The sequence below is a fragment of the Dermacentor albipictus genome, chromosome 7 (assembly GCF_038994185.2).
Source record: "Dermacentor albipictus isolate Rhodes 1998 colony chromosome 7, USDA_Dalb.pri_finalv2, whole genome shotgun sequence".
In the NCBI taxonomy this organism is placed as follows: domain Eukaryota; kingdom Metazoa; phylum Arthropoda; class Arachnida; order Ixodida; family Ixodidae; genus Dermacentor; species Dermacentor albipictus.
Window position 1 is genome coordinate 66,612,857 of NC_091827.1, and position 26,067 is coordinate 66,638,923.

The 26,067-nt window shown below is 42.1% G+C and overlaps 1 protein-coding gene and 1 long non-coding RNA gene across 2 annotated transcripts in view; both read right to left on the bottom strand.

Annotated features, from left to right (window-relative positions):
• Window positions 1–1,393: 1,393 nt before the first annotated feature.
• Window positions 1,394–14,813, bottom strand: LOC135921542 (uncharacterized). The gene is made up of 4 exons (XR_010570555.2): window positions 14,675–14,813; window positions 13,081–13,122; window positions 9,747–9,951; window positions 1,394–7,058 (listed from the first exon to the last, which is right to left on the bottom strand). It is a non-coding gene; the product is annotated as an uncharacterized lncRNA (long non-coding RNA).
• Window positions 14,814–18,143: 3,330 nt separating this feature from the next.
• LOC135921555 (uncharacterized) overlaps window positions 18,144–26,067 on the bottom strand; it is a 315,975-nt gene continuing 308,051 nt past the window's right edge. Inside the window, exon 7 of the mRNA XM_070522325.1 lies at window positions 18,144–18,243. Within this exon, the coding sequence (XP_070378426.1) occupies window positions 18,172–18,243 (72 nt within the window). The 3' untranslated portion in view covers window positions 18,144–18,171. The remainder of the gene's footprint in view (window positions 18,244–26,067) is intronic.

Here is a 26,067-nt window from a genome sequence, read left to right on the forward strand (position 1 = left end):
AGGAAACGCGGAAGCAGCAACGAGCGAATTATTCTTCGTGCTGCGTCTCGCAACAACGCGATTTAAGCCGCGAAAACACAGTGCACGGCGCACTCTCTCCCAGTCGCAGATGGCTTTCGAGATCAGCGGCCTGCGTGGGCGAGCGTGGCCACCCGGGCATCCCAGAGTAAAGCGCACCCTCCCTCCCTCCCCCCCCCCTAAACTTCGCTCGTGACAAAAGACATCTCGTACTTTCTCGCTCCCGTCGCTTGCGTGCGCGAGATTGAGCCCCTATCGGCGACTCAACCTCGCAGCTTTTCACTCGCACAAGCACCACATGGCACGCAGCCATGATTTTATCGAACTTGGACTTAGTAAGGAACTTCACGGTGACGCCGACGGCAGAAATGTACACGGATTGGTGTTTTTGCCTTGCATGCACACGGATTCTGCATTTTAATGTGCAGCGATCCGGCCGGTCCCTTACAAAAAAATTGTTGAAAGGTTATTGAAATATCATTGGTCAACGTCAACAAATGACCTTGAAAGATCATTGGGGAATTGTTGAAACATCATTGAGGAAATTGTTGACAAGTGTTGATAATTGGCCCGCGACATTTTGTCGAAACATCATTGTGGCCTCTCAATTTGAAAGATCATTGGCATATCGTTGAAACGATGGTGTATTTCACTCTTGAAAGCCCATTCAAACTGTTGAAGATGTGTTGTTTGTCAATGCTGAAAGCCCATTGGGGTATTGTTGAAATGTGTTCTTTGTCAATGTTGAAAGCCCATTGAAGCATTGTTGAAGCTCAAAATTGAAAGCCCATTGAGGTATTGTTGAAATTTGTTGTTTGTCAATGTTGAAAGCCCATTGAAGCATTGTTGAAGCTCAAAATTGAAAGCCCATTGAGGTATTGTTGAAATGTGTTGTTTGCCAATGTTGACAGCCCATTGAAGCATTGTTGCAGATGTGTTGAGTCTCAATTGAAAGCCCATGGAGGTATTGTTGAAATGTGTAGTTCGTCAATATTGAAACCCCATGGAAGAATTGTTGCAGATCTGTTGAACATCAACACAAATTACGTTGAAAGCCCTTTATGCCCCACTGGGTATTTAGCAGTTTAAACCTGCACTTACCTTAAAATACTGCTGAGCTATGTTGCATATAATTACCTTTGATGTCACGGTGGTATGTCTGCTATGAGAGGATAGGGATAAAATTTAAATACAGGCATTTTGTACCGCAGGCCTCTGTCACCCTGGGCTCAAAAGTATGCTCCTAGATTGCCTGTAATAAACCATATTGTAAAACTGCTAGCAGTACTGTTATGCCACTTTTTTCAATTGTCAGAGTGCATGGTCCTCTGAAAAATCAAGAGTGTTGAACTGATGCAGACAAAAACCATTTTTCTAGGTGAACTGTTTATTTGTAACCACACATCTGTGTAAATGTACAACCATTTGTAGTTTGAGATCAGAAACTTCTTAAAAACTATCGCACAGTACAAACTTCCTGCAGCTTGACACCATAACAAAATTGAATACTGAAGATGTAGTCAGTGTGGCTCTCAAGTAAAACACATTTACCAAAAAATAAATTCTAAAAAATAAATGCCTAAATAAAAAAATGTACAAGCAGACTGACATGACTAAATAAGAACACTCAAAAAAGGTACTTGCTTTCTCTATTAGGTAGCCAGTGGTACTATAACCATGGCACAATTTGCTTGTGCCCACAGCACTCAACTGAGACCTGATATGCAGGGTGGTTATCTTTAAGTTTCAAGGAACTAATTGAAGACTGACTGTTGCAGCTAACATAATTCTAGATACAGAGTGCCAAACATTACTTGCATGAGAAACAAGACACCATAGTCAGCTGATTAACAAAAACTCAGTTCCTAATAAAGTTTTTACGAATTGTAGCCGGTAATTTTACAAGGTGTATGCACTTAGAATGAATTTCCAGAATGACACTAGCAACGAGACACATGCCATCAAACTGGCTGTAGAAATGCACTGCTGTAGCACTGACATTTTTTTAACAAAACGCACTGTTATGCATCGAAGCACAAAAGTAACCGGAATGCCCATGTATTTCTCTCACATTTATGGAAAAATTTCGAAACTGGTGTCATCTTGGAAATTAATTTCAAGTGAATGTCTTGAAAACTCACTGGCTACAATTTGCAAACTGAAATATCTGCTGTGATGTTATAAGTGAATTAAGAAATTTATGACAATCAGTTTAATGTTTTCATTTCTTGTGCTAGTAATGTCCACCTCTGAATAATCCAGCTCAAGAACAAGAATTATGCTACCTGGCAGACAACTTAAATATCTGTAAAACTGAAAAAGGATCACTGTACAATCCTTATATGTTGGTTGAATGGTGTGCGCCAATTTCAGTAAACCTTACATACTTTTGAAACATGGCAATCACAATAAGTGATGCTTATGGGAGCAGTTTATTATGCTGCATTGCTGTTGCATGATCCAGTTGTGTTTTCTGCCATGATAACGTTCCTGCACAGGTAATTCCATATCAAGCGACTTATTCATATTAACTGCTTCAGATTAATTAAATTAAATTATGGGGTTTTACGTGCCAAAACCACTTTCTGATTATGAGGCACGCCGTAGTGGAGGACTCCGGAAATTTCGACCACCTGGGGTTCTTTAACGTGCACCTAAATCTAAGTACACGGGTGTTTTCGCATTTCGCCCCCATCGAAATGCGGCCGCCGTGGCCGGGATTCGATCCCGCGACCTCGTGCTCAGCAGTCTAACACCATAGCCACTGAGCAACCACGGCGGGTAACTGCTTCAGATTTTCATATGAAACAAAGACAGCTATTAGAGATGTGCTGGAATACAGCAAAGTTGCTCCTTGTGCGAGTTCCATTTCAATTTTATTCGCTGCCACAAAAAATAACGAAAGAATTCAGAAGATATGGTTTTATGTAAACATGAAAGGCACATCATCGCCATTACTGGAGATGTTTCGTTGCATATTAAATTTAAGCCGACTTATACCTATTAATTTTACTCATGTATTTTAGATAGCAATAAACTATTTTTACAAAGTTATGTGAAATGCCGTTTTTACTGAACTCTAAAAATGGCACAGATGCACTTGCAGGTGCGCGATTCCATGCCGAATTGACAAGCATTTTTTTGACACCGCACATATATCTGAAACATTGCCATATGTTTACTAGAGTTCGAAGCTCGTTACCCACTTTTATTTATTTTTGCCAGATATTTTGTAGCATTTTAGGTGACAGTTTAGTTTTCCTGTTCAGCTGAGCTAGAGGACATCAAATGTCCTCTAGCTTTTCATTTTTTTTTCAAATGCTTCAAATACTTTTTTTTTTCAAATGCACATTGTATTGATCGAGGCCTTCAAATGGTGTGCGTGGAAATACGGTGAAGTGATGAAACTGCCAAAATTGCCAATTTTTCAAATATTTGAATACTTCAATTGCTTTTGGCACCGGCAAAAATGAGTCAAATTGCAATCCGTTAGTTTTTTTTTCGTCAGAAAAAATTCACAGGACAGAAATTAAATACAGAATGGTAGCCCAGGTGACATAGTATAGCAGAAAAATATATGAAGCTCTGAAGGTTCAGCTGATCGCCTGTAAAAAAAAATTCTAATCTTTTGCAAGAAGCTTCATGTTCAAGGAAAAAACAGCCTTCGTAGTTGGCGAAAAAATGCGATACATTATTGGATAGCTCTACATGTCTGCTATGCATGTGTGAAGTTAAAAAAGGCATTTTTAGATGCGAGAAATTCTTTTTTGAAATTTTGTCGGCACCGACTTTTCTCTGAGGTGCGCACAGCTTGCTGGCCGGGAATGCAAACGACAAAGCCGGCTTCGTATGCAACACAGATGACAAAGAAGCGGTGTTAGGGTCTGCATTTTATTGCCAAGGGACACATGCTCTAATGCAACGAGGCTTGTGTTTGGTGTGGGCCAGGTAAACCATACAGCCATTGCACATCAAATATCAATACGAGGTCTGTTAGAAGAGTATCCAACCTTTGGCTGAAGAAAAAAAACTGGCATAACTGAAGCGTTGGAAACTTAATCACCCTCAAAGTAGTCTCCTTGGGAATCCAGCCACTTCTCCCAGCGGTGCTGCCATTGTTAGAAGCATTCCGAGAAGGCCTCTTTCCAAATGGACTTTAGCTCAGCTGTCGTTGCAGCCATAATGTCTTCTCTTGTCTGAAATCACGCTTGTTTCAATGACCCCTTGATTTTGGGAAACAGCCAGAAGTTGCAGGCCGCCATATCAGGAGAGCAAGGAGCCTGTCGCACTACAGGAGTCTGGTTTTTCGCCAAAAAAGTCTGAATCAAGTGCAAGAAAAGCATTGTCGTGATGGATGTGGCAATTTCCTGTTGACAACTTCGGTATCTTGCTCCATACAGGATCACATAGGCCATGGAGGACATCCCTGTAGTAGTCTTTAGTGATTGTTTGACCCTGTGGTGTGTATCCGTGGTGTACCACACTGCGGGTGTCAAAGAAAGCAGTCAGCAACACTTTGACGTTGCTGCACACTTAGCGGTCTTTGGTTGGCGACGTGGAATGCTTCCACTGTAACGACTGGGATTTGGTTTCCGGGTCGTAAGCATACACCCAAGACTTGTCACAAGTGATTATGGTGTGGAATGCTTCCACTGTAACGACTGGGATTTGGTTTCCGGGTCGTAAACATACACCCAAGACTTGTCACAAGTGATTATGGTGTTCATGAAGTTGGGGTCACTGTTTGTGGAATTCAGCATGTCTGTGAGACTTCAACGCGAAGTTGCTTTTGCTCCACCATGAGCAGCTTGGGAACGAATTTCGGCGCAACTCTCTTCATGGCCAAATCTTCGATGATAATGGAATGTGGATAAAATGTACTGATACCCACCTCTTCCGCACTTTCTTGGATAGTTACACTACGGTCCCGCATCACCACGGGGTTCACTTCGGCAATGACCTGGTCATTTCGGCATGTTGATGGCCGACTGGAGCGTGGCTCGCTCTCCACCGATGTGTGGCCGTCTTTATACTGGTTGTACCACTCCTTAATCTCTGTGCTGCTCAGAGCATAGTCACCGAAAGCAGTCTGAATCTTCCGGATGGTTTCCACTTGGCTGTCGCCCAGTTTCTGGCAAAATTTGATGCAGTAGCACTGCTCCAGTCGCTCTGCCATTTTCCGTGCAATAAAAAATTGACGAGAACACTGTACTACCTCATTCAAACGATGCGTCTCAGCAATTCACGATATTGGCAGGTGGGAAAAAATTCGTGCATGCGCACAAAGGTTCAAGGGCGGCTGATGAAAACGTGCTTGTTTCATATTCATCAGGTGTTCGCAAAAAAAGGTCGAATACTTTTCTAACAGACCTCGTACGTAATAAATATGTGAGGGAATCCTGCAGTGCTAAAAGATATGTTCCATGCAGTTTAGAAAAAGAAATATCAGCTATTATGTAGACAGTAAATCCAGAAAGAGCACTGATATTGTTCATACAAAGCATCTTAAAGGGCATGTCGCATTGCAATGAAACATAGAGGGAGCAGGACACTTTGTGCCCTGCTCCCTGAAGCCCAATGATGATGCAAGTAGAAAACACCTTCATAATTCAGACTGAAAACCTACATGAGTATGAACAAATTCTTGTGGTGTTGTTTGCTACCACTGTTTCAGAGCTGGAACATGCTCATCTATGAAAGTCATATGTGCCATGTTCAGTCTGATGTGGTCAGACACCATTGGCGACCACTTTTTGCGTTCAAGTTAAAAAAATACGAGTTGAGACTGCAGCAGCAGCGCTTGATGTCACCTGCTTTCGTAATGATAAAAAAGGCAGTCAGTTTGTTGAGTAGTTCTTGTGGCTAATATATTAACAACCTTTCCTTGCTAGATGACATGGCTTCATATATTCATGCTGTATGTGTGATCCACAAATGAACATTATAAAAAATAATTTATCGCACTTAAAGAATAATAACTTTTTGTTACTTGTCACATGCATAGCAGACATGTACGGCTGTGTAGTGATGGGTGACACATTTTTGTGCCAACCACCAAAGCTAATTTTTTACCTTCAACACGAAGCTTGCAAAAAATTTCAACTTTAGTTTTTTTAGCTGATCAACTGAAGCTCCAAGGCTTGAAATATTTTGCAGCTATACCAAGTCAACCAGTCTGATTTTATATTCGTTTTGTGCCTTCTGTATTTCCCTACGTTAGAAGAAAATTCAAACTTTGCAAATTTTGGCAGTCACCACTTCAGTCTCTTGACATGAACACCATCTGAATAACTGGATCATACAATTTCCCTTTCAGAAGAAATGTGTATCAGTGGCTTCTAGCTTAGCTGGGCAAGAACAATAAATTTTTGCCAAAATTCAAAAAAATTTTTGTGAAGGAAAATAAATGGGGAGCAAGAGTTCGGAGCATCAACTATATCTGTGATGGCCAAAAAAACGCTGGTTGGTTGCCCTGGAATGACTTAAGAGTATGTATGAAAGCAAATTTTCTCGAACATTTTCTCGCTGTACCTACTCAAAATCAAGCAAACTTGAAATGGTTTGCCATAATGGAACAGTTCTTGAAAAAATTGTTGGGTGGTTTGGCATGAAATGACTTAAGATACTTAAAAAATATATTAATAAGGAAACACTATCCTTTCTGGAACCATATCAAAAACTAACATAAAAATGTAGTGAACTATAACAAAGCACAGCCCTTGTATTCTGGATTGAGCAATCCAATGTGGGCTTCTCAAGAGACTAGCATAATTAACATAAATAATATTAACATAAAATTTCAAGCCATAGAAAGGCACAACATTTGTATGCTCATTTGAGAAATCCAAATTGGGTCCTTCAGGAGACTAACATAAAACATAAGAATGTCGAGAGTTACAAGAGCACAACACTTGTGTTTTGGTTTGAGCTGTCCAACTTGGGCTCTTCAGAGGTGAAGGGGCAGGGTCCCATGCGAGAAGCGAGGCCAGCGTTCTTTACATAGGGCATGTTGGTACCAGAAAATTTGCGACACGTGAAGCCTGCAAAAACAAGCCAGAACAAGTTTTAAAATGCAACTTCCACATGCAAAAGAATGGCATGCAATATGCCCTCGTTATAATGAAATTGATTTATGTATTTGTGTTGCTTTATTCCAATTTTCCACGGGTACAGCTTTACAGCATGACCATTTAAATTTATTTAGTGTGGCACAGGACTCCACTAAGTGTCAAATGCAGGAAAGGGCAAAGAGGAACAAAACACTGTAGCAATATAACTTTATGAATATCTTTAATGTCAAAGATGTGAACTTTGCTTGCTGAGAAACAAAATGGTGAAAAAAATTCATGTCGTTCATAAATAAACCTGAACTGAAAACTAAAATTATTTTTTGTAACTTCATAATTAAAATGTGCAGCACTTCACTGTTTTTCCATGCTCCAAATACAATAGTGTCATGTCACTAGAATTGAGTGTAGCTTCATTTGATGTTAGGTTTCCTGAGTTCACAAGCAATCGGAACGTACTTCTCGCCTTACAATGACTTAGGACTTTCTACATTAAAGAAGACACTGCTTACAGTGAAGTATGGTTTCTGCCTCAACGACTGAATTACTGTTGTAATGAGGATTCCGTGTAGTTGTGCACCAAGCTGCTTAGCATGACACATGCAGAATGTGACAGATACGAAGAAATGCTGTCTTTTAAGAGCCATATGCCATAGGACTGACTTCTTTAACCCTTTTAGAGTTCACTGCCATACATCGGTGGCTGTGACGGAACGTTCTGAAAAAATATGCCTTTTCAGAACAAAGTGTTGCCTAGCATCCCACTGGAGGTGCTGCAACGTTCTGAGACTTCTAGAAAGTATTCTTATAGTGCTGCCGCTCCTTGGGTTTCTCCCAAACTGATTTTTCACTTAGCTCCTTGGTGTCTGTCATTGCACTAATTTGGGAGTGTTGCCACAAGTTTTTGTAAGTTTCATTACACAAAAAACTATGCTGCTTTATCCTGCATAAAAAATAAAACAAGTAAAACTGCAAATACTGAAATGGTATTGCCACTTTATTGTTATTTAAAAACATTATTTACCAGTTTATTTTCTCGGAAAGTCGCCCTGAAGAACTTAAATCTGCAATAAAAATATTACGGATGCGCGAAAAGTGATTTTTGAGACTGAACCGAATAATGCCAGAAGCAAATCAAATATTGGATAGCTTCTGAATAATGAACAGCTGATATCACAATTAATGTAAGATGAGGTTCACATACTAGTATTCTTAAAGTTAGCAAGTTTCTGTCATTGTTATGTTATGAAGAGCTGTTTATCAAAAGCACAAATGGAGCAGCAAAAAGTTTCTTCACATGCACAGGACTCTTCAGTAAGCATAAATGATTGCTGTACAGCCTCTCAAGTACAGCTACTTTAGTAACTTAGCCTGGTCTGCTATTCTTACAAGTTCTTACGTTTTATGTCTATAATATGTTATTGGAGGTGAAAATTTACCGTACTGTGGCTCAAATTTCATGTTTTATTGGTGTTTCAAAATATTAGAATAATACTCACATTTACAAATAGTGACCATTCAAAGACTAAATTGCATAGGACACTATTCAATTCGAAAGTTTTGAGTATGTGCACACCACAAAAGATATATAACTCCTAAATTAGAGGCATATTTCTCCCCAAAATGTGGTCCTCAACGGGCTAAACAAGAGCGACAGAAAAGCCCATTCATCTTTTTGATAAATTTAAGCCCATAATCTACTTGGCAATGGTTCATAACCCTGTTATAACCCTGTTAACAGGTATGTGAAGTAAGGAAGCAGGAAACAATTCTAATAATTTCAGAATGGGAGTAGTGGACACGTCCGATGTTCTGTAAGAAGCTTTATACATTAGGCCCCAAGAGCCTATTCTCCATTTATTGAAGTATATGGGGAAAAGCCACATAATATTTTTTTCATATCTTAGAATACAGAGTGATAAAGTGCATGTTAATAAATACGAGTCATAGGTTAGGTGCTTAGAATAAGTAAGCATCCACTAAACATAGTACTGTTGACAGTGAAGCTGGCAACTCTGTCCCTGTTGTTTCTTTGATTGAAACTACCAGAAGAAAATTGCCACACCACTCAGGTTCCCTCTGCTGAAAGGTTTCTGTGTCGGATCACATGGACCTCCTTCAAGATAGGAGCAACTTTGATTTGATGTGGTCTGTTAAAATTGGTGAAACTACTGTTTCACATCTCAGAACATGGAGAGCTGTTTTGATTTATGCAATTTGGTGAACGTGCTCCTGCTCGAGCTGAGCAGTAACCACACTTGAGCATAGCTTCTCCACAATTCGTGTATTAGAATAACACTTTCAGGCTACTTAACCATGTCCTCCATGCCAAAAGATTTGGAGCGTGCTTCACAGACAACTATTCTTTGCAATGACAGCCAAGTAGCACTGCTAATGCACAAATGCAGCTCATTTTATTTGGTGGAGATGCTAAAAACTTTCGGCAGTGAAGGCAGCTTTTAAATTTTAGAAGCATTTGAGTATGGCGGCATTAGGCACTTAAGATCATATGAACAGTCATTCCAAATGGTAGGCTATTGTAGCACACAACTGCACACACGGGCTACATGAAAGTCATTTGTTATGCCAATGGCAAGTTCATAATTTTAGAAAAAAAATGTGAATGTAAAAATGCAACCGGAAAGGATATATGGTACTTGCCTATAACAGCACTGACCCTGATGGGGTCAAGAGCCTCTGTTGCCCCTTGGTGTTATTTCCAAAGCCCAAATGGCCCATGAGCTCCTCCTCTGTGAACACATGGTGAAGGAAGGCCCTTGCAAACTTTCCTGGTCCACCATGGCAGGCCATAGTAAGCTGGGCCAGGATAACCTTCTGAATGTGCACTCTTACAGCCTATGTGAACCTGCATGTTTAAGTAAATGTTAGCAAAACAGTTTTAAGCCTTTCAAGTACATTCACACAACAGCCCTACTGCAAATAAATTACAAAAGTACCTGTTGCAAATCTAGAACGCTAAACTTGACTTCTTACAAGCTTCTGATGCTGTCTGGATGCCACATGTTTCAAAAAAAAAACAATCCAGCACAAACAAGAATAATAAACCAAAGTATCCAGACATCTAGTACTTGAAAAAGGGGAGTACCAGCGAAACACAAATGACACGCACACAAGGAAACGGCATTAGACATGACCGGACATTGGGACGGACCAGCGTTCGTCCCTGTCTAACGCCTTTTCCATGTGTGCGCGTCCTTTGTTTTGCTGGTACCCCCCCTTTTCAAGTTCATCATGCACCAACTGGCCCAAGAGCTTGCGTTAAAGCACATCTAGTACTATTTATTCTGATTACCATTCTTGTGATACTTCATATTTTCAGGTGTTTGTCTCGATTGTCCCATCCATTTGCGTGAATATGTAGCCCATGGTCTAATGGGAGATTGGGCTGCTATGTTTAGGGAAGAGTTCAATATCAACCGTTGGAACAGCTTAGGTGACTGGGTATGCGACCCTGGGCATATGCCACTTTTCAATGAATCTCTTTCACGCTATCTTGAGCATATGCTGCTGCTTGTGTTGGCAAGCAGCATTAGGAGCTCGAAGTGGGACATGATTGTCGATCATTATTAAGATTACCACTACACATCACGTTCGCTTGCTGTGCTCCAGAAGTAATGCGAGATTCCACTCCACTGTATGAAATGTACATAAGCCGGAAGGACAGTAAATTAAATCTCAATAAAATTAATCTACTCGCAACGCACAGGCTGCACAAGATCACAGAGTGAACTCAGAAGTTTGTGGACAGCCAGTTGATGTCCATGTCAGGGACCTCTGGGGAGACTCGGTCATTTCCTCGATGTGCATCATCGTGCCGTCACACATTGTATTACAATTCTGTCTCGTTGTACCACTAATAGTCATCACGTATCACAGAATTCAAAATATAAATAGACACTTATATCTACTGTTTATTTAATCTTTACGGAAAATACTTTGAGCATGAGTTTTTGCAGAGATCATGAATTCTACCGCTTAAAGGAGCACTAAAGTAAAATTGAATTAATTAAATTTCGGCATTTTAAGTGCCAAAACGACAATCTGATGTTTAAGCTTGTTTCACATGCAAGCGATTCAACGAATGGAGCGAACAGCGGCGCGGCGCTGCGAAGCTTTTCGCGAAGTTTCGTTTCACATGCATTGCCGCGGCGCATTTGCCGCTGCTGCGAATAGCAATGTTGCTGGCATAAAACACAGGACTTTCAGCCAGTTTCGGTAGTTTGCGACTACCAACATAAGCATTGCTTTGTCCCTGCATCTCAAATTTTTATTTTATAAATACATATCCTGCGCTTAGCAATTTAACAATTCGTTGAAAAGCTCTCTTGGCATGTTGTCTGTACCACGCGTAGCAAGTAAATAAACATCGTCCTATGCGCAGGCTTTCCAGAACTAATCCTCCGATGGTCAAGTGTCGAAGTGGGCCATTCGGAAGCAGTGCTGCCGCTCTGCCGCTGCGATGAAATTCCAACTTGCCCGAACCTTGCCGCTCCCGCCACCGCTTGAAACCGATTTCTGCGGCGCGGTGGCAGGATTTGCAAGCATTTTCGCTTGCATGTGAAACAGGCTTTAGGCACGCCATAGTGGGGAACTCTGGATTAATTTTTACCAAAATAGGCTGCAAGGAACATGGGCAGTTTTGGATTTCACCTCCATCAAAATGCGGTTGTTTGATCCTGTGACCTCGTGCTTAGCGGCGCTGTGCCAACACCCCTAAGCAACTATGGCAAGAAAGCACTAAAGAGAAAAATTATTTTAGATGTATCTGTAAATGACCTTTCTACAATTCAAGAGATTCACTCGTACCGTGACAAGAGGCTGAGTAAATTGTAAAAGCAGCTAGAGGAAAGATTGGTGGCAGAGCTGCCTTGAAGTTACCACACCCGCTTGCTATGACGTCATGGATTTTGATGATGTCTGTTCAGGTGCAGCAATTTTTTTTACACATATGTTCTTCATCGTATTCCAAAAACTTAAAATAAAAACCGTCAGGAACTTTTACTGAAACAATACAACCCAAGTTTGTAAAAATACTTGAAATCCACGATGTGACAATGAGATGTCAGCACAAAGATTTTGGGGCGATACTCAGAAAATTGAACGTTGAGCTTTATTTTCTCTAATAATCAAGCAATTACCAAGAAATTTACAGAAATAGATATTTAAAATGATGCTTTATTTTAAATTCATTTAGGGTGTCATTAGTGTACCCTTAATACAAAACAAGGAATGCACTTGGCTGCGTAATAGGTTAACATGCATCACTGGTTCTCATTAAGGTAGGATTATCAGTATAGCAATGGGCATGCACTGGCTGCTCCAGAGGGGAGCCCTGCCACTTCCCCTCAACCTCCCAATTTCCAATTTTTTTATGAGCAGTGATGCAATTTCTGTATCCTAACGAGGCATAATGCCAAGGAGATTCATGCTATGCTGGCTAAAGTATGTGGTGACCGGCACTTCACACCGTCCAGCTCGGCATCAATCGTTTTGGAATTTGGCCCTTGAAATGCAGAAAGCCCTGATCACTGCTCGTTCTTCACCCAACTTTCTCAAAGGGTGCTGCTGTTCTGGTTTGATGCCTCTAGCAGTGCACTGCTGCATGACATAGGTCATACCTTCGTTCTGGTAAAACTAGAAAGATGTGCACTCACGTAGACCACTAATGTCCAAACTAAGTTTTTGAACGCCGCTCTCATATCAGGCATATACCCTGAAGAAGGCACATTCTATCTTTAATAGTTCACAAGTGACATTGAAATTTACTCCCAGTCCCGGTGCAGTTGCAGTCTTTCAGCTGAGTGCTTAAAGGCACTGTCTCCTAATGAAGGCACTCTGCACCAATTGATCACTGGAGCAAATGCCTTGCAGTTGCATCAGCAATGTTGTTTTTTCTGCTTCCTGCAATACATTTTCACTGCATCACTGTATTTGATCATGGTGACGCTACAGAATGGATGGCCAAAGAATTCACCTTTAGCATTCCAGCTTGGGTGTCTCTCAGCTCATTTTGAATCTGAAAAAAGATGTCAGTATTAAAATGTGAAGCCACGATGCAGCAAAAGCAACAATCAAAAGAGCTACATGGACCATTAGGCTGACATAAATGGACGGATACAAATAACTAGTCATTGAATACACTAAAGTGTGGCCGCTCTTGCCAATGGCAGTGTGAGCTTGTCAAATAATTTATTTCACATCCCTCTATTATTTTAAAAATTATTTCCATGCATCTACTGAACTGTTATGGCCACATATTAAAGGCAGCTTCTTCATATAAAACCACAGTGTTGCATTCTTTTACTCCCCGTCTACCTGATGCTACTGAAGTTTTGCTTACTCTCAAAGAAAGAATTTCACAGAACTGCTCTTTCGACAATGCATTATTCCAAGCTTGTGGCAAAGCGTTGTCATTTAGTTCACAACTATGCACTCCCCTTTCAATCTGTTCACTGTTTTGTGCTCGGATTCAAAGCAAAAATAGCTTTTCGACATAACTAGCTACTTCTATGGTCACAAGAAACAATGCTAATTATTGATGTTTATGTTGCCGATAACGTATACATGCCGCCTCGAAACCCAGTGGGACGACAAGGCAGATATGCCAGGCATCTCGTTCCTTTGCTGATTTTAAAATTTTGTTAAATCAATCACTTACTGAAGTGCGAAAAGCTGCAATTTCACGAAATTACATTATTTTGAATGTTGTAGGACCTGGAGTGCCATGAAATCTGCCTTTCCGTGAATGCTAAGAGCGCCTACGCGAAGCCGTTTGGGCGAAGCACTCGATGGCGTCGAACGAAGATGAAAAAAGAAAGCTGAATGCGCGCGAACTGGTGGAAAACAAAACACACGCGGTTGGCAAGGCGTATAACTCGATGATTTCGCAGCAATCTGTGGCATCCCCTCTATTGTATCTCACGTATCGCATAGAATCACATGTACACCCTTCAAATTCTTTATTATTATTGCGCGACAGCCTCCTCTGTGTTTTCCGATAGCGCGAACATCGGCCGCACGGCGTGTCAGAGTGGCGTTGAAGCACCGCGGAGTCACTTGATCCTGAAGGGAACAGCGCAACAGAATACATTTTCGCTGATCCCACCGCCCGCCCCCCCCCCCTTCTCCGTTGCTACAGCTCACTCATACGCATTGTACTAGCGTGGCGCAAACGAAATATCTTCCGATTACAGTACAGATCAGATGGTTTCACGTCGCATTGTTTCGCGCTCATTAATAAGGTTAACTCAATCGGTGCTCGAACACCGTATCAGAAATCATGGCGTACAACATGCCCTGTTTTAGCTGGCATGCCCTGTTTTAGCTGGCATAGCTGCCTTACGTCACCACAAGCGGAGTGCAAAGTTAAACCAGGACAAAGATCCATGTTATATACCACGAATCTAGTGCTGTACAACCAATTCTGGCAACGGAAGGATAGTACTAGGAATGAAAACTAGAAAAGAGGCGCGCGGAAGACACGCACAAGCGCTGAAATAATTCCCGCGCTTCCGTTCACCGCGTCGATCGCAATGCACGAACAAGGGAAATTCGAAACACTCACTCACCGTTAATGTCGCCGAGTCGGAGGCGATCATGGCGATCTTCGAGGCAACGAGCCCATAAAAACCGAGCAACACGCAGGAATATTCCAAACATGTCACAGCGAAGCACACAAAGAACGCAGAAAACGCAGGAAGCTCTCAAGCAAACACCGTGCACGCACTCGCCGAAATGTGCCAAGCAGCAACAGCTCAAACGCGCAATTATACGTGTACACTCATACAAATACACGCCTATATTATCATGAATTGTACCATTTGATAACACATTCTGTAATTTCATGTTAATACTGAACAATTGTTGCGATTTGCAAGTGTATGAAAGTTTTTTGCTTCGCTTCTTTGATGAACTACTTTCTTTGGCGCAGTAACACAGTGCACCGGCCGGAGCTAATGGGATGCGCGGGTAAAGGCGCCAAATTCAAACGTCGCAAACGCCGTGCTAATTTTTGCGCGCACAGTTTTCGTCGTTTGGAATTTTTTAAAAAAGTAATGCGTGCCGCAACCATGCGAATTGAACTATTGACCACAAAAGTACAGAAACGTCGCTATTTGTGCTTCTTATTTCGACGTCATGGCAAACTGCAGGCGGTCTGTCGTCCCATTCTTTAAACATTTGTGCGTGTGCCTCTGCGCTGTGCGAGTTGTCAACGAGAACGTATAGCAGCGCAGATTGTGCTTGTTGGCCGAGCACATTCCCAACACATTCGCCAGCACTCCGTCTAGGTCACAGAAAAGAATTTGGCCTCCATGTGAAATATGAGCAGCATGTTGTACATATCCGCCAAGCTTTTCGTTTCGTTCTGTAGCGCGCTAACAGGTAACATCTAAGCGAAACGCACTCTGTAAAAACGATGTTCACTGCTTTCTCCGCCGCACCCGCCGTGGTGGCATAGTGGCTGAGGTGTTGCGCTACTAATCCGAGTGCTTGGGATCTAATGCCGACCGCGGCGGCTGCATTTCGATGGGGCGGAAATGCAGAAACGCCAATGTGCTGTGCGTTTGGTGCAGGTTAAAGGACTCCAGATGGTCAAAATAAATATGGAGTTTCTTACTACAGTGCGGCTCATAATCAAAGCGTGGTTTTGGCCCGTCAAACCCCAGACTTGAATTTTGTTAACGTTCCCGCCACCTTGACCATTTTAACATGGAGGCATGCAATGCCGTTTCCTAACACTCAGCCAGGGCATTGGCCCCTTATAATGACGCCGATAGAAATGCAGGATGCGTCCAATCATCGGTTGTTTATCACTGCTTGTAGCGACGTTTGTCTTCTCAAACTGTGCGTGTATATATATGTATATATATATATATATATATATATATGCAGGGTGTTTCTGCTAACTTTAGGCCGAGTGTAAACTCTATGCCCTCTTGACGACGCGACTAAATGCATGTTGCTCCCTTTGGTATGTAGCGTGTCGCGCTATTTCTATATATTGCTTAATTAGCTAATTAGTCAAGGATAATTAACCAACTTCTGAAGCAAGGAAGTTAGGAAAGAAATTCCAATTAGAAATTTAAGTTGCAGAGCAGTCGGCAACACGTCCGAATAAGCAGTTTCTGTCTTTCTATCTGTTAAGTATTAGTGTTTTTCAGCTTACTGCGGATGCTCGCGAAATGCAAAAAGCACCACGTGACATGCCCGCCTGCGAGTCATGATTGCACTGCTCCTAAGCCTTCAGCGCACAAACGAAAACATACCGTTTAACCGGTGTGAACACCCGTCTGCTTATCGCCATCATGAACCGCAGCGAGGGAAGCACATCGCTGGCGATCAATACCACAGCCAACGCCTTCGTCACTGCCCTGTCGCCTTTTAAGCGGCAACACACCCTGCTCGATGGTATGCTCGTTTGGGAGCGCTGCACGCACGGCGCGCAAGCGGGTATGTCAGGTGATATTTTTTGTATTTCTCGGGCATCCGCAGTAGCTGAAAAACACTAACACTTAATAGATAGAAAGTTAGAAATTTCCTAATCGGACGTTTTGCAAAGTGCTCTAGAACTTCCTAATTGGAATTTTTCGCCTAACTTTGTTCATTCAGAATGGCTAATTTTCTTGACTAATTAGCTACTTAGGAAAAATACAAGAATAGCGTGACACGTACAAGAGTGAGCAACATGCATTTGGTCGCATCGTCTTATGGTGCATCGGCATATTTTTAAACTCTGAGTAAAGTTAGCTGAAACCCGTGTATATACGTCTATGGTTCAAGTAACGTGAAACAACACCCTGTATATATGCAATGGTGATCAAGTGATCAGTAAAGCAACATATATGTGCAAAAGACGCACACATACATATGTGCGTGTGTTTTTCACATGTACTTCGAAACTCAATATTGCTCGTGACTCAGTGTTATTCAACAACAAGTTAACAGCATTTAGTCAACGACTTTATTGTTGGAAATTACTCAACAATGGTTCAATACTCAATACTTTTCAACAATATGTCAAAAGAATTTAGTCAACGACTTTATTGTTGAAAATTACTCAACATTAGCTCAATAATACTCAACACTATTCAACAATATATCTACAGAATATAGTCAACGACTTTGTTGTTGGAAACTACTCAACAATGGCTCAATAATACTCAATACTATTCAACAATATATCAAGATAATTTAGTCAACGACTTTATTGTTGAAAACTACTCAACAATGGCTCAATAATACTCAATACTATTCAACACTATACCAACCGAATTTAGTCAACGACTTTTTTGTTGTGAACTGTCCAACAACTTTACTGTTGAATTAGTGCTCTGTGGTTTCAATAATTGTTGAGGTATTGTTGAAAGGCTATTGAGTCAACAGTTCGTCAACAATATGCCAACAACATTTCAACAGTCATTTTCATAAGGGGTACTAGAGGTTAACTGAGATTTCCGATCGGAGCGGCTACGCCATGGCTGCCCATCTTCCCATTTTATTGCCGAGTCACTGCATGCTTCCTTCGGGCAGACCTTGTTCATATGCTTAATTTTAAGAACTTGAATGGTTTACCCAAGCGTATCTTCGGAAAGCAATATCGGCAACGAGGCTAGACTCTCCGACTGCAATTAGAGCCAGAACACGTCTTCTTAGCGTAGATGTTATCTTCAGCAAACCGTCTTTGTGAGACTGCACGCCGCAGTGCCATTTTTCAATGCAGTTTTGAGAACTCGTCATAGCCATGGCAGTGGAGAAAATATATGGATGAATTTCGTGCATTAAAAGAATCTTTTATTTACGACTTCTGAAAGTTCCTGTCTTTTCTTTAAAAAGCTTGAATTTTTGCTTTAAAATATGACCTATCGTACTTATACACGGGAGCCTCCCAATTGTTTCCTCACTCATTTGTTTGTTTCATAGTTACCGCCGCGCTATTTTCACTTCTGTTGGTGCCCCCGGCTGCTGCCATCACCCGTGCTTTTTTTAAAGCGAATTCTTCCTTTACCAACATCAGCAGGTTTCGTGAGCGTGGCTTGACTTTTTCCTTGGTGAATACGCCAACCAATCACAATGGAGAACACACGCCGCGTGCTTCGTTGGGTTCCTTGCTGCAGCAGCTGCCTTCGTCCATCCGCGGCTGCACGGTAATGGGGAAGAAAACGCTTCTTGGGGATAGAATGCATTTAAATTTTCAGTATGTATGCACGCCCATGCTGCCTCTGAAACAATGACGTGTTCAATGCATTGATTCGGTCTAGTCGATCAGTCATACTAGGAGCCTCAGTAGCGCAATTGAAGTTTTCAATACTTTCAAGACAGGTCGCATTGACCTGGCCGGAAAATGGTTATTTCGCGGCGAAACAAGACGCGGCGCGAAGCATTCGCTTTTTCCTGCCGGCGCTCTTCATGACGACAGCAATGTTACAGCGAATGGTCGGGGTCATCGAGTGAGATTTGTTTGTATTGGTCTGTGCGCACGTGACACTATGCTCGTCATACGCGAATCTACCGGGGGGACTGGGAGAATACCCCCCCCCAACACACTCACAGTTAGAAGAAGAGCAAAGTGTTCCATTTTCCAGCCCGTCCTACTCCCCCCCCCCTCTCTGCACACACTTGAGAAAAAGGGCACAAAACAACACTGACGCCAAGCTCTCTCTCAGAATGTGTCCTTAACAGAATGTTATATGATAAATTTTGCGCAATTGAACATAATGATGTATATCTCTTACATACTGTGTATTCACATATGCCATTTGTACTGACTAAACAAACTGCCTTGTATCACTGATTGTACATTATACGTACATTCAAATGTGTCATTTGTGCTGACTAAGCACACTGCTTTGTATCACTGATTGTACATATCGCCTTACATATTCTCACTTATACGTTTTTACATTGCACACAACAAAGTCTACAAACCTCATTTTATTATGTCCCCTTTGCCATGAATACGGGTAAGAAACTTGTCAAGCTGCAAAAAAGCAGCTCTTAGTTCTTGACCTAGCGTTCATTTTCTGTAAATGAATTAGTACGAAATAAAGATTTATTTATTTATTTATTTATTTAGTTTTTATACCCAAGAAAGTGCGGTTTTAACGTGACAGTGTTAAGGGCCCCGCGGCCGCGATAAATCCGGTGTCGGTGTCGGTGGCGTTGTCCGTGAGAAAACTACAATCCCGAACGACCCATCCAGAACCGCGCAGGCCCTCTTCGTGGCGCATAAGCGTTACTGAAATAAATGAATGAATAAATTATTGTCGAAGTAAAATGCGCCAAGAAACTCGTAAACCACAACTTGCGCGGAAGCAGCAGAAACAGCGTCGGATTGTAATTCGATTACACGAAAAAACATAATAGTGTTACACAGAAACTCAAACACAAACCCTTTTTCCAGCTGCCGTTTGAGGTTTGGCGCGACCATGCACAACCCCCCGGATCAGCCCACGCAAGAGACCGCGTTTCCACCAGCAAGCTGGCCTTCGAGCATAGCGCCCGCCGCCAGCGTTTCCCGGTACAAAATATGCGGTTGCATAAGCTACAGTTGCCAGGAAGCGTGAGGAGAAGTAAAGGAACTTTCAGTGCTGTCACGTTACATACTTGAAGGAGAAGCTTAGGCGTACAATTTTTTTTTTATCTGGTATTCCTTGCTCGTGCACCTCGGATTGTCTTTCGGGCCTCACCACCACGTGCTGTAGCAGGTAACGCTTAGCCGGGCGCTGTAGGCATTTAAGAGTACGGTGCTTCGTGCTGCCAGTGGCCTGCGGGATGCTCCTTGCTAGTGAGCAGTCCAAAACAAGTGTAACCTAACATTTCTTGCATCATCCAGTGCTTGTTGGGGCCGTCTAAACTAAACATCTTTGAAAACACAACATAAGATGCGCTTTAACAATTTACCTGTATTTATACAGTGTTGCCACTTTATGAATAGTACCGTTACATTTAGGGACACTTTCATGTCTTTATGGCAAACTTTTCTATTTAGTTATCAGTGATACTTGTATTGACTCAACATAGCAATTGGTGATATTTTGCCGAACTGCAAGCCAGAAAAGTTGCTTCAGAAATGGCATTCTAGAATGCAGCTCTAGAACGGCCGATACTGTATGGCGCATAAGCTCCGACAATACACAAACAATAATGGCCTTCACATTGGTAGCCTTCCCATTGTGATTGTGCTTTACAACACGGTGGCCATCATAGAATTCACGTAGGGCTCACAACATTGATATTTATTTATGATTAACAAAACAGATTCGAATACGTTCACATTTTGCGGTTTCAGTGGTGTCACTAAACGCATTTCATTGGTGAATGCGCGCAAGCGTGTCGGTAAGCTAATTTACCAAAACCGAACGGAATAAATCTTATCTCCAGATTTAGATGACAGCAGTTGAATAAGACATGTAGACTGCATAAAAAAAGGCGTAAAATATGGCAACGGCTGAACTCGCTTACGCAGGCCGGAACAAACCGCTTCCGTTTCTCACGCCTTTCGGTCCAATCAGCACTTCACGGCCGATTTCACTTCGACACAGGGCGAAAATGCAAAATTCGAGCTTTATAAAGCTGCGATAATAGACGTCGCCGTGTTGCAGATACGCGGTCGAGTGCGTTCCGCAGAATTTAGTTCTCCTACCGCGAGAACGTCCAGAACCACAAGAAATTTAGGGATAATGTAGGTGCATTTACATGCTAGGAAAACTACTTCACTTACGTTCTTTTGAGTGGCGCCGTATTTGTAACCTTCCATTCTGATCCAAACGAAAAATTTATTCTCTCACCATTTGGTATGTAGTAAGTATTAGATGTGGCTATTATTAACTTTTTCGAATACCAATCAAATACTGATAATAGGTATCTAATATCGAATAGACAAATTCAGACGCATCTTTTCCGGCAGGTATATTTATTTCGGTATTATTAGGTAAAACGCTTGTACATACTGAATAGGCAGTGAGCTGTCTCGGACGATTAGAATCGTTTTTAAGGAAAAACATCCCGGCACCTATCGTGAAAAGAACTGCAGGAATATCAGCTTAACACCTTTTTAGCCTGGTCGCCAACAAGGTTTGCATGAATGACAAGCTGCTGTGCAGCTAGATTTGAAAAGGCGTTAAATAGACAATTGCTGAAAAAATAGAAGTTTTAGTAAAGGAATAGAGGAAGCTAATGGAGTATTAATTCATTTGCCGTAGACACAATGCAAGGCCTGTTACAAGGAGGTCATCACTGGTGGTAACGTAAAAGACAAAAATGCTTTATTAGTAAACTGCAAGAAGGCTAATTAATAAACCGAAATAAAAAATAACTGTTTGTCGTGTAATAGACGACAAGAACCGAGGGAACCGATTTGTTGTTAGTGACAGCTATATAAATTCGACAGATAATGCAGAAAAGGAACGACTAGTAGAAATTATTAGTAGTTTTTGACTAATATATAACAATTAGGAGATAAAGAGAAATGAAGGAACAAAAGACAACTTGCTGAAGGTGTGAGTCGAACCCACAACCTCCGCATCACGCGCCTGTTGCGCTACGAATTCTGCGACAGCGATGGCAGTTCAAACATCCGCATACCTGGGTATTCATATATGTGCACAAGACATAACCTAAAAAGTGTTAACCAGAGTGAGATTCCTGCCGCAATACCTAAAAAAAAAACTTGCATTACCCATTTGGTTTCTGCATTGCTTCAAAAACTGTATGTTTCTTTACTTCTGCTAATTCGTCATACTTCCTTCAGCTCGTGGGCAACAGTAACCTGACTTTTAACAGTCGCTTGTTGCGAAATATTTGTTTAGCTTCAATATTCGAAAATACCGAAAAAGCTAATTTTAAAGAACGAATAAAATATTACACACCAACCATACGCGTTACAACCATTGAATACTCCCCCAACCTATAGTAAATGCATTTGTAAACTTAAATCCCTCAAGAAACGTCTTGTAGAATCCCTGTTTTCCTTCTCCTGCACGGACATTAGGCTACATAAAACGTGTAGGCAAGTGATTTACTTTGCCTTATCTTATATTAGAATGTTCCAAAACACATATGTTCTTATCTATCCACTTGAAAATCCTAGCGAGAATTTAAGTGACTTCTTGTCGCACACCAACGACACGCTTGCGAAACTTTTGGCGACACTAGACTGTAATGGTTCATCATGTGCGGTTGATAACAAGCAATGACACAGATAACCGCCACTGAAGCAGTCTACAGCCTTTTTATTGCAACGGTAACCAGGCAATCTGCACTGAAGGTGGTCCTTACAGTACTCCTTGGCATCGAGCCCGCTTAGAGTGTGCTCCTCCCAGTCATGTACATAAACTTCTGTATAATACCCAATGAATAATTTACAATAAATTCACGCGTCATTACAGCATTAAACAAACAAACAAGTCGTTGTTTCTTGGTTGGCGACCACAATAACGAAACCTACCAAACCCCCCCTCCCACGGCCGGTGGGTGCCTGCTCACACCCCTCCCCTTGGTAGAAGCCCGCGGTGTCAGGCTTTCCGACTCTGTCACCTCTGCTGCTTCCGTGCAAGTCGTAGTTTACGAATTTTTTTGGCGCATTTTACTTCGAGAAATTCATTTATTTCAGTAACGCCTATGCGCCACGAAAAGGGCCTGCGCGGTTCCGGATGCGTCGTTCGGGATAATATTTTGCTCACAGACAACGCCGCCGACACCGACACCAGATTTAACGCGATGCGGGACCCTTAACACTGTCAGGTTAAAACCGCACTTTACTCGGTATAATCAATCAATCAATCAATCAAACAATCAATCAATCAATCACTCAATCAATCAATATACCAATCTTTATGTCGTAATAATTCAATTACAGAAAATGAACTCTAGGACAAGAACTAAAAGCTGCTTTTTTGCAGCTTGACATGGTTCTTGCCCGTATTCATGACAACGGGGACATAATAAAATAAAGTTTGTACACTTTAGCATGTGCGATGTACAAATGTATATGTGAGAATGTGTAAGGCGATATGTACAATGAGTGATACAAAGCAGTTTGTTTAGTCAGTACAAATGAGATATGTGAATATACAGTGTCTAACAGATATACACAACTATGTGCCATTGCTCAAAATTTATCATATAACATTCTCTTAACGAACAATTCTGAGAGAAAGCTTGGCATCAGTGCTGTTTTGTGCCTCTTTTCTAAACTGTGTGCGGAGAGGGGGGGTAGGAGGGTCTGGAAAATTGTCCACTTTGCTCTTTCTCTAACTCTGAGTGTGTAGGGGGGGGGGGGGCATTCTCCGAGTCCCCCCGGTAGATTAGCCTATGACAAGCAAGGCGTCACGGGCGCACAGACCAATATAAGCTTATCTCACTCGATGAGCCCGACCATTCGCTGTAACAATGCTGTCGTCATGAAGAGCGCCGGCAGGATAAAGCGAACGCTTCGCGCCACCTCTTGTTTCGCCGCGAAAAAAACATTTTATGGCCAGATCAATGCGAGCAGTCTTGAAATTATTGAAAACTTTAATTGCGCTATTGAGGCTCCCAGTATGACAGACCGACTAGCCCGAGTCAATGCCTTGAACGCGTCATTGTTTCAGAGGCAGCATGCGCGTGTGTACATACTGAAATTTAGACGCATTCTATCCCCAAGAACCATTTACTTCCTCATTACCGTGCAGCAGCGGATGGGCGAAGGCAGCTGCTGCTGCAAGGAACCCAGCGAAGCACGCGGCGTTTGTGCTCCGTTGTGATTGGTTGGTATATTCACCAAGGAAAAATTCAGGCCACGCTCACGAAACCTGCCGATGTTGGTAAAGAAAGAATTCGCTTTGCACGGGTGATGGCAGCAGCCGGGGGAGCAACAGAAGTGAAAAAAGCGCGGTAACATTGAAACAAATGAGCTAGCAAGCTATTAGGCACGTGCGGGTTATAAGTACGAAAGGTCATATTTTAACCCACACATTCAAGCTTTTCAAACAAAGACTGGAACTATCAGAAATCGTAAATAAAGGACTCGTTTAGTGTACGAAATTCTTCCACATACGTTCTGCACTGGGATTGTCGCGACGGATACGGAAACTTTTATTGAAAAATGGCGCTGCCGCATCCAGACTGAGAAAGGGGTTTTCTGAAGACAGCTTCCACGCTAAGAAGTGGTGTTGTGGCTCCAATAGCGGTCCGCTTGTGGAATCCCGATTCGTATCACAATGCTGATTTACTGAGTCAATTGTTGGTGCAGACCTCGTACCAATGCTGAAGGTCTTTACGATGGCATGTACTTTGAAGGTAATATCCAGACCATGTGGGGGTTGGTGTTGCTATTGTAGACCAAAGCAATTTTTTTTTGTTTTCGCTTGCATGTTATCTTAAACAAATCCCGTTCACGGACTGCTGCTCTCAGTATTATTTCTCATTGTAATTTTAAGAATGCCCAGTAGCCTTAACAGTGCAGAGACCTTATGAAGGAATATGGCGCAGCACAATAATCTTTTATTTGCGAACTCCGAAAGAGACTTCTATTTAAACAGCGTGAATTTCTTGTTTATATTACGACCGTCGTACTTATGACTGGGAGACTCCATTTTAATTGCTTGCTCACCCATTTGTTTGTTTCTTTAGCATCTTGTCTTGTCTTTTTTCTCTTGGTGGCACTAGCCACTGCCAAAAACCGTACCTTTCTTAAAGCAGGGTTTGGCTAGGAGCTAGTTGGTATTTCATTGTAAACATCACTGACAGCGCGTCTTCGTCGTTCTGTCGGTCCTGTGTCTATATGCACGCACTGTAAGTGATAACTTCTTAAAAGCGAATGTTTTTGTTGCGAATATCGGCGGGTTTCGACATCGTGGAAGCAGCCTGGAGTTTTCCTTGATGAACAAAGCGGCCAACCGATCTATGCGCAGCATGCACGCCGCTCGCTCCGCTGGGTTAACTGCAGCAGCAGCCGTCGACCAACCGCGGCTCCAGGGTAATGAGGAAGTAAACGCTTCTTGCCGACAGAATGCATTCGAAAGCCCCTACGTACGCTCGATCATGCTGCCCCTGAAACCACGATGGGTTCAAAGCGTCCGTCAATCAAGGGGTGTTCGCCCGCCCTTGCGTGCGCGCCTTTGAGTGTGTGTATGTGTACGCGCGGTCACTGAGACAAATCTTCGCTTTATACGTATTCCAACTTGTTGGATCAGCTGGTATTCATTTCGCGGTTTCATTTCCTCGCTTTTGCAGATGACGCTCTTCGTGAACTTCTGAGACAGGCCTCACTCGTGGCAGGGCGTCACGTAAGAATGCATACTATATTATCCAGACAAGGATGCACTTAACCATGGCATTCAAATAAATGCGCGAGGAAGGTTGTGGAACCTTTTTCTAATATATTTATATTTCCGCAATTCCGAACCGTTAAGAGCGCCTATATGAACCACATCAAACCAGTCCCAACCACCATGTTGTTGCTCCGGAGCTGAACGTCAGCCAAACCTGAAAGTATGCGTAGGCCTCAACGCGAAACTCAACTGAACCCGAAGACATTCCGGCCGGATGCGCTGCGGTAAATAACGACAGTTGAGCTAAAAACGACACAAGTCTGTGTTTGCTTAGGTCGTGTTTGGAGCCTCCTTTGTGCATAACAATAACTTTTGCTTCCTTCATTTCCAGCGGAAACACAGCCGCGTTTAAAGACAAATTATACATGTGAGTTAGTGCAAGGCTAAATTTATTTATTTATTTATTTATTTATTTATTTATTTATTTATTACATACTGCAGACCAATATGGTTCAAACAAAACGGACCGTATATCTGTATTACGAAAAAAAAAAGAAAAAAAAACTTACGCACACGCACTAGAAAGAACAAGAAAAACAAACATGACAGCATCTGAGGAAATAACACAAAAAACATGATCGCCTAGTCGCACAGTGCATCATAAGGTTGTCTTAATCTATTGCAGTCGGACACAGAACGCGGAAAGTAAA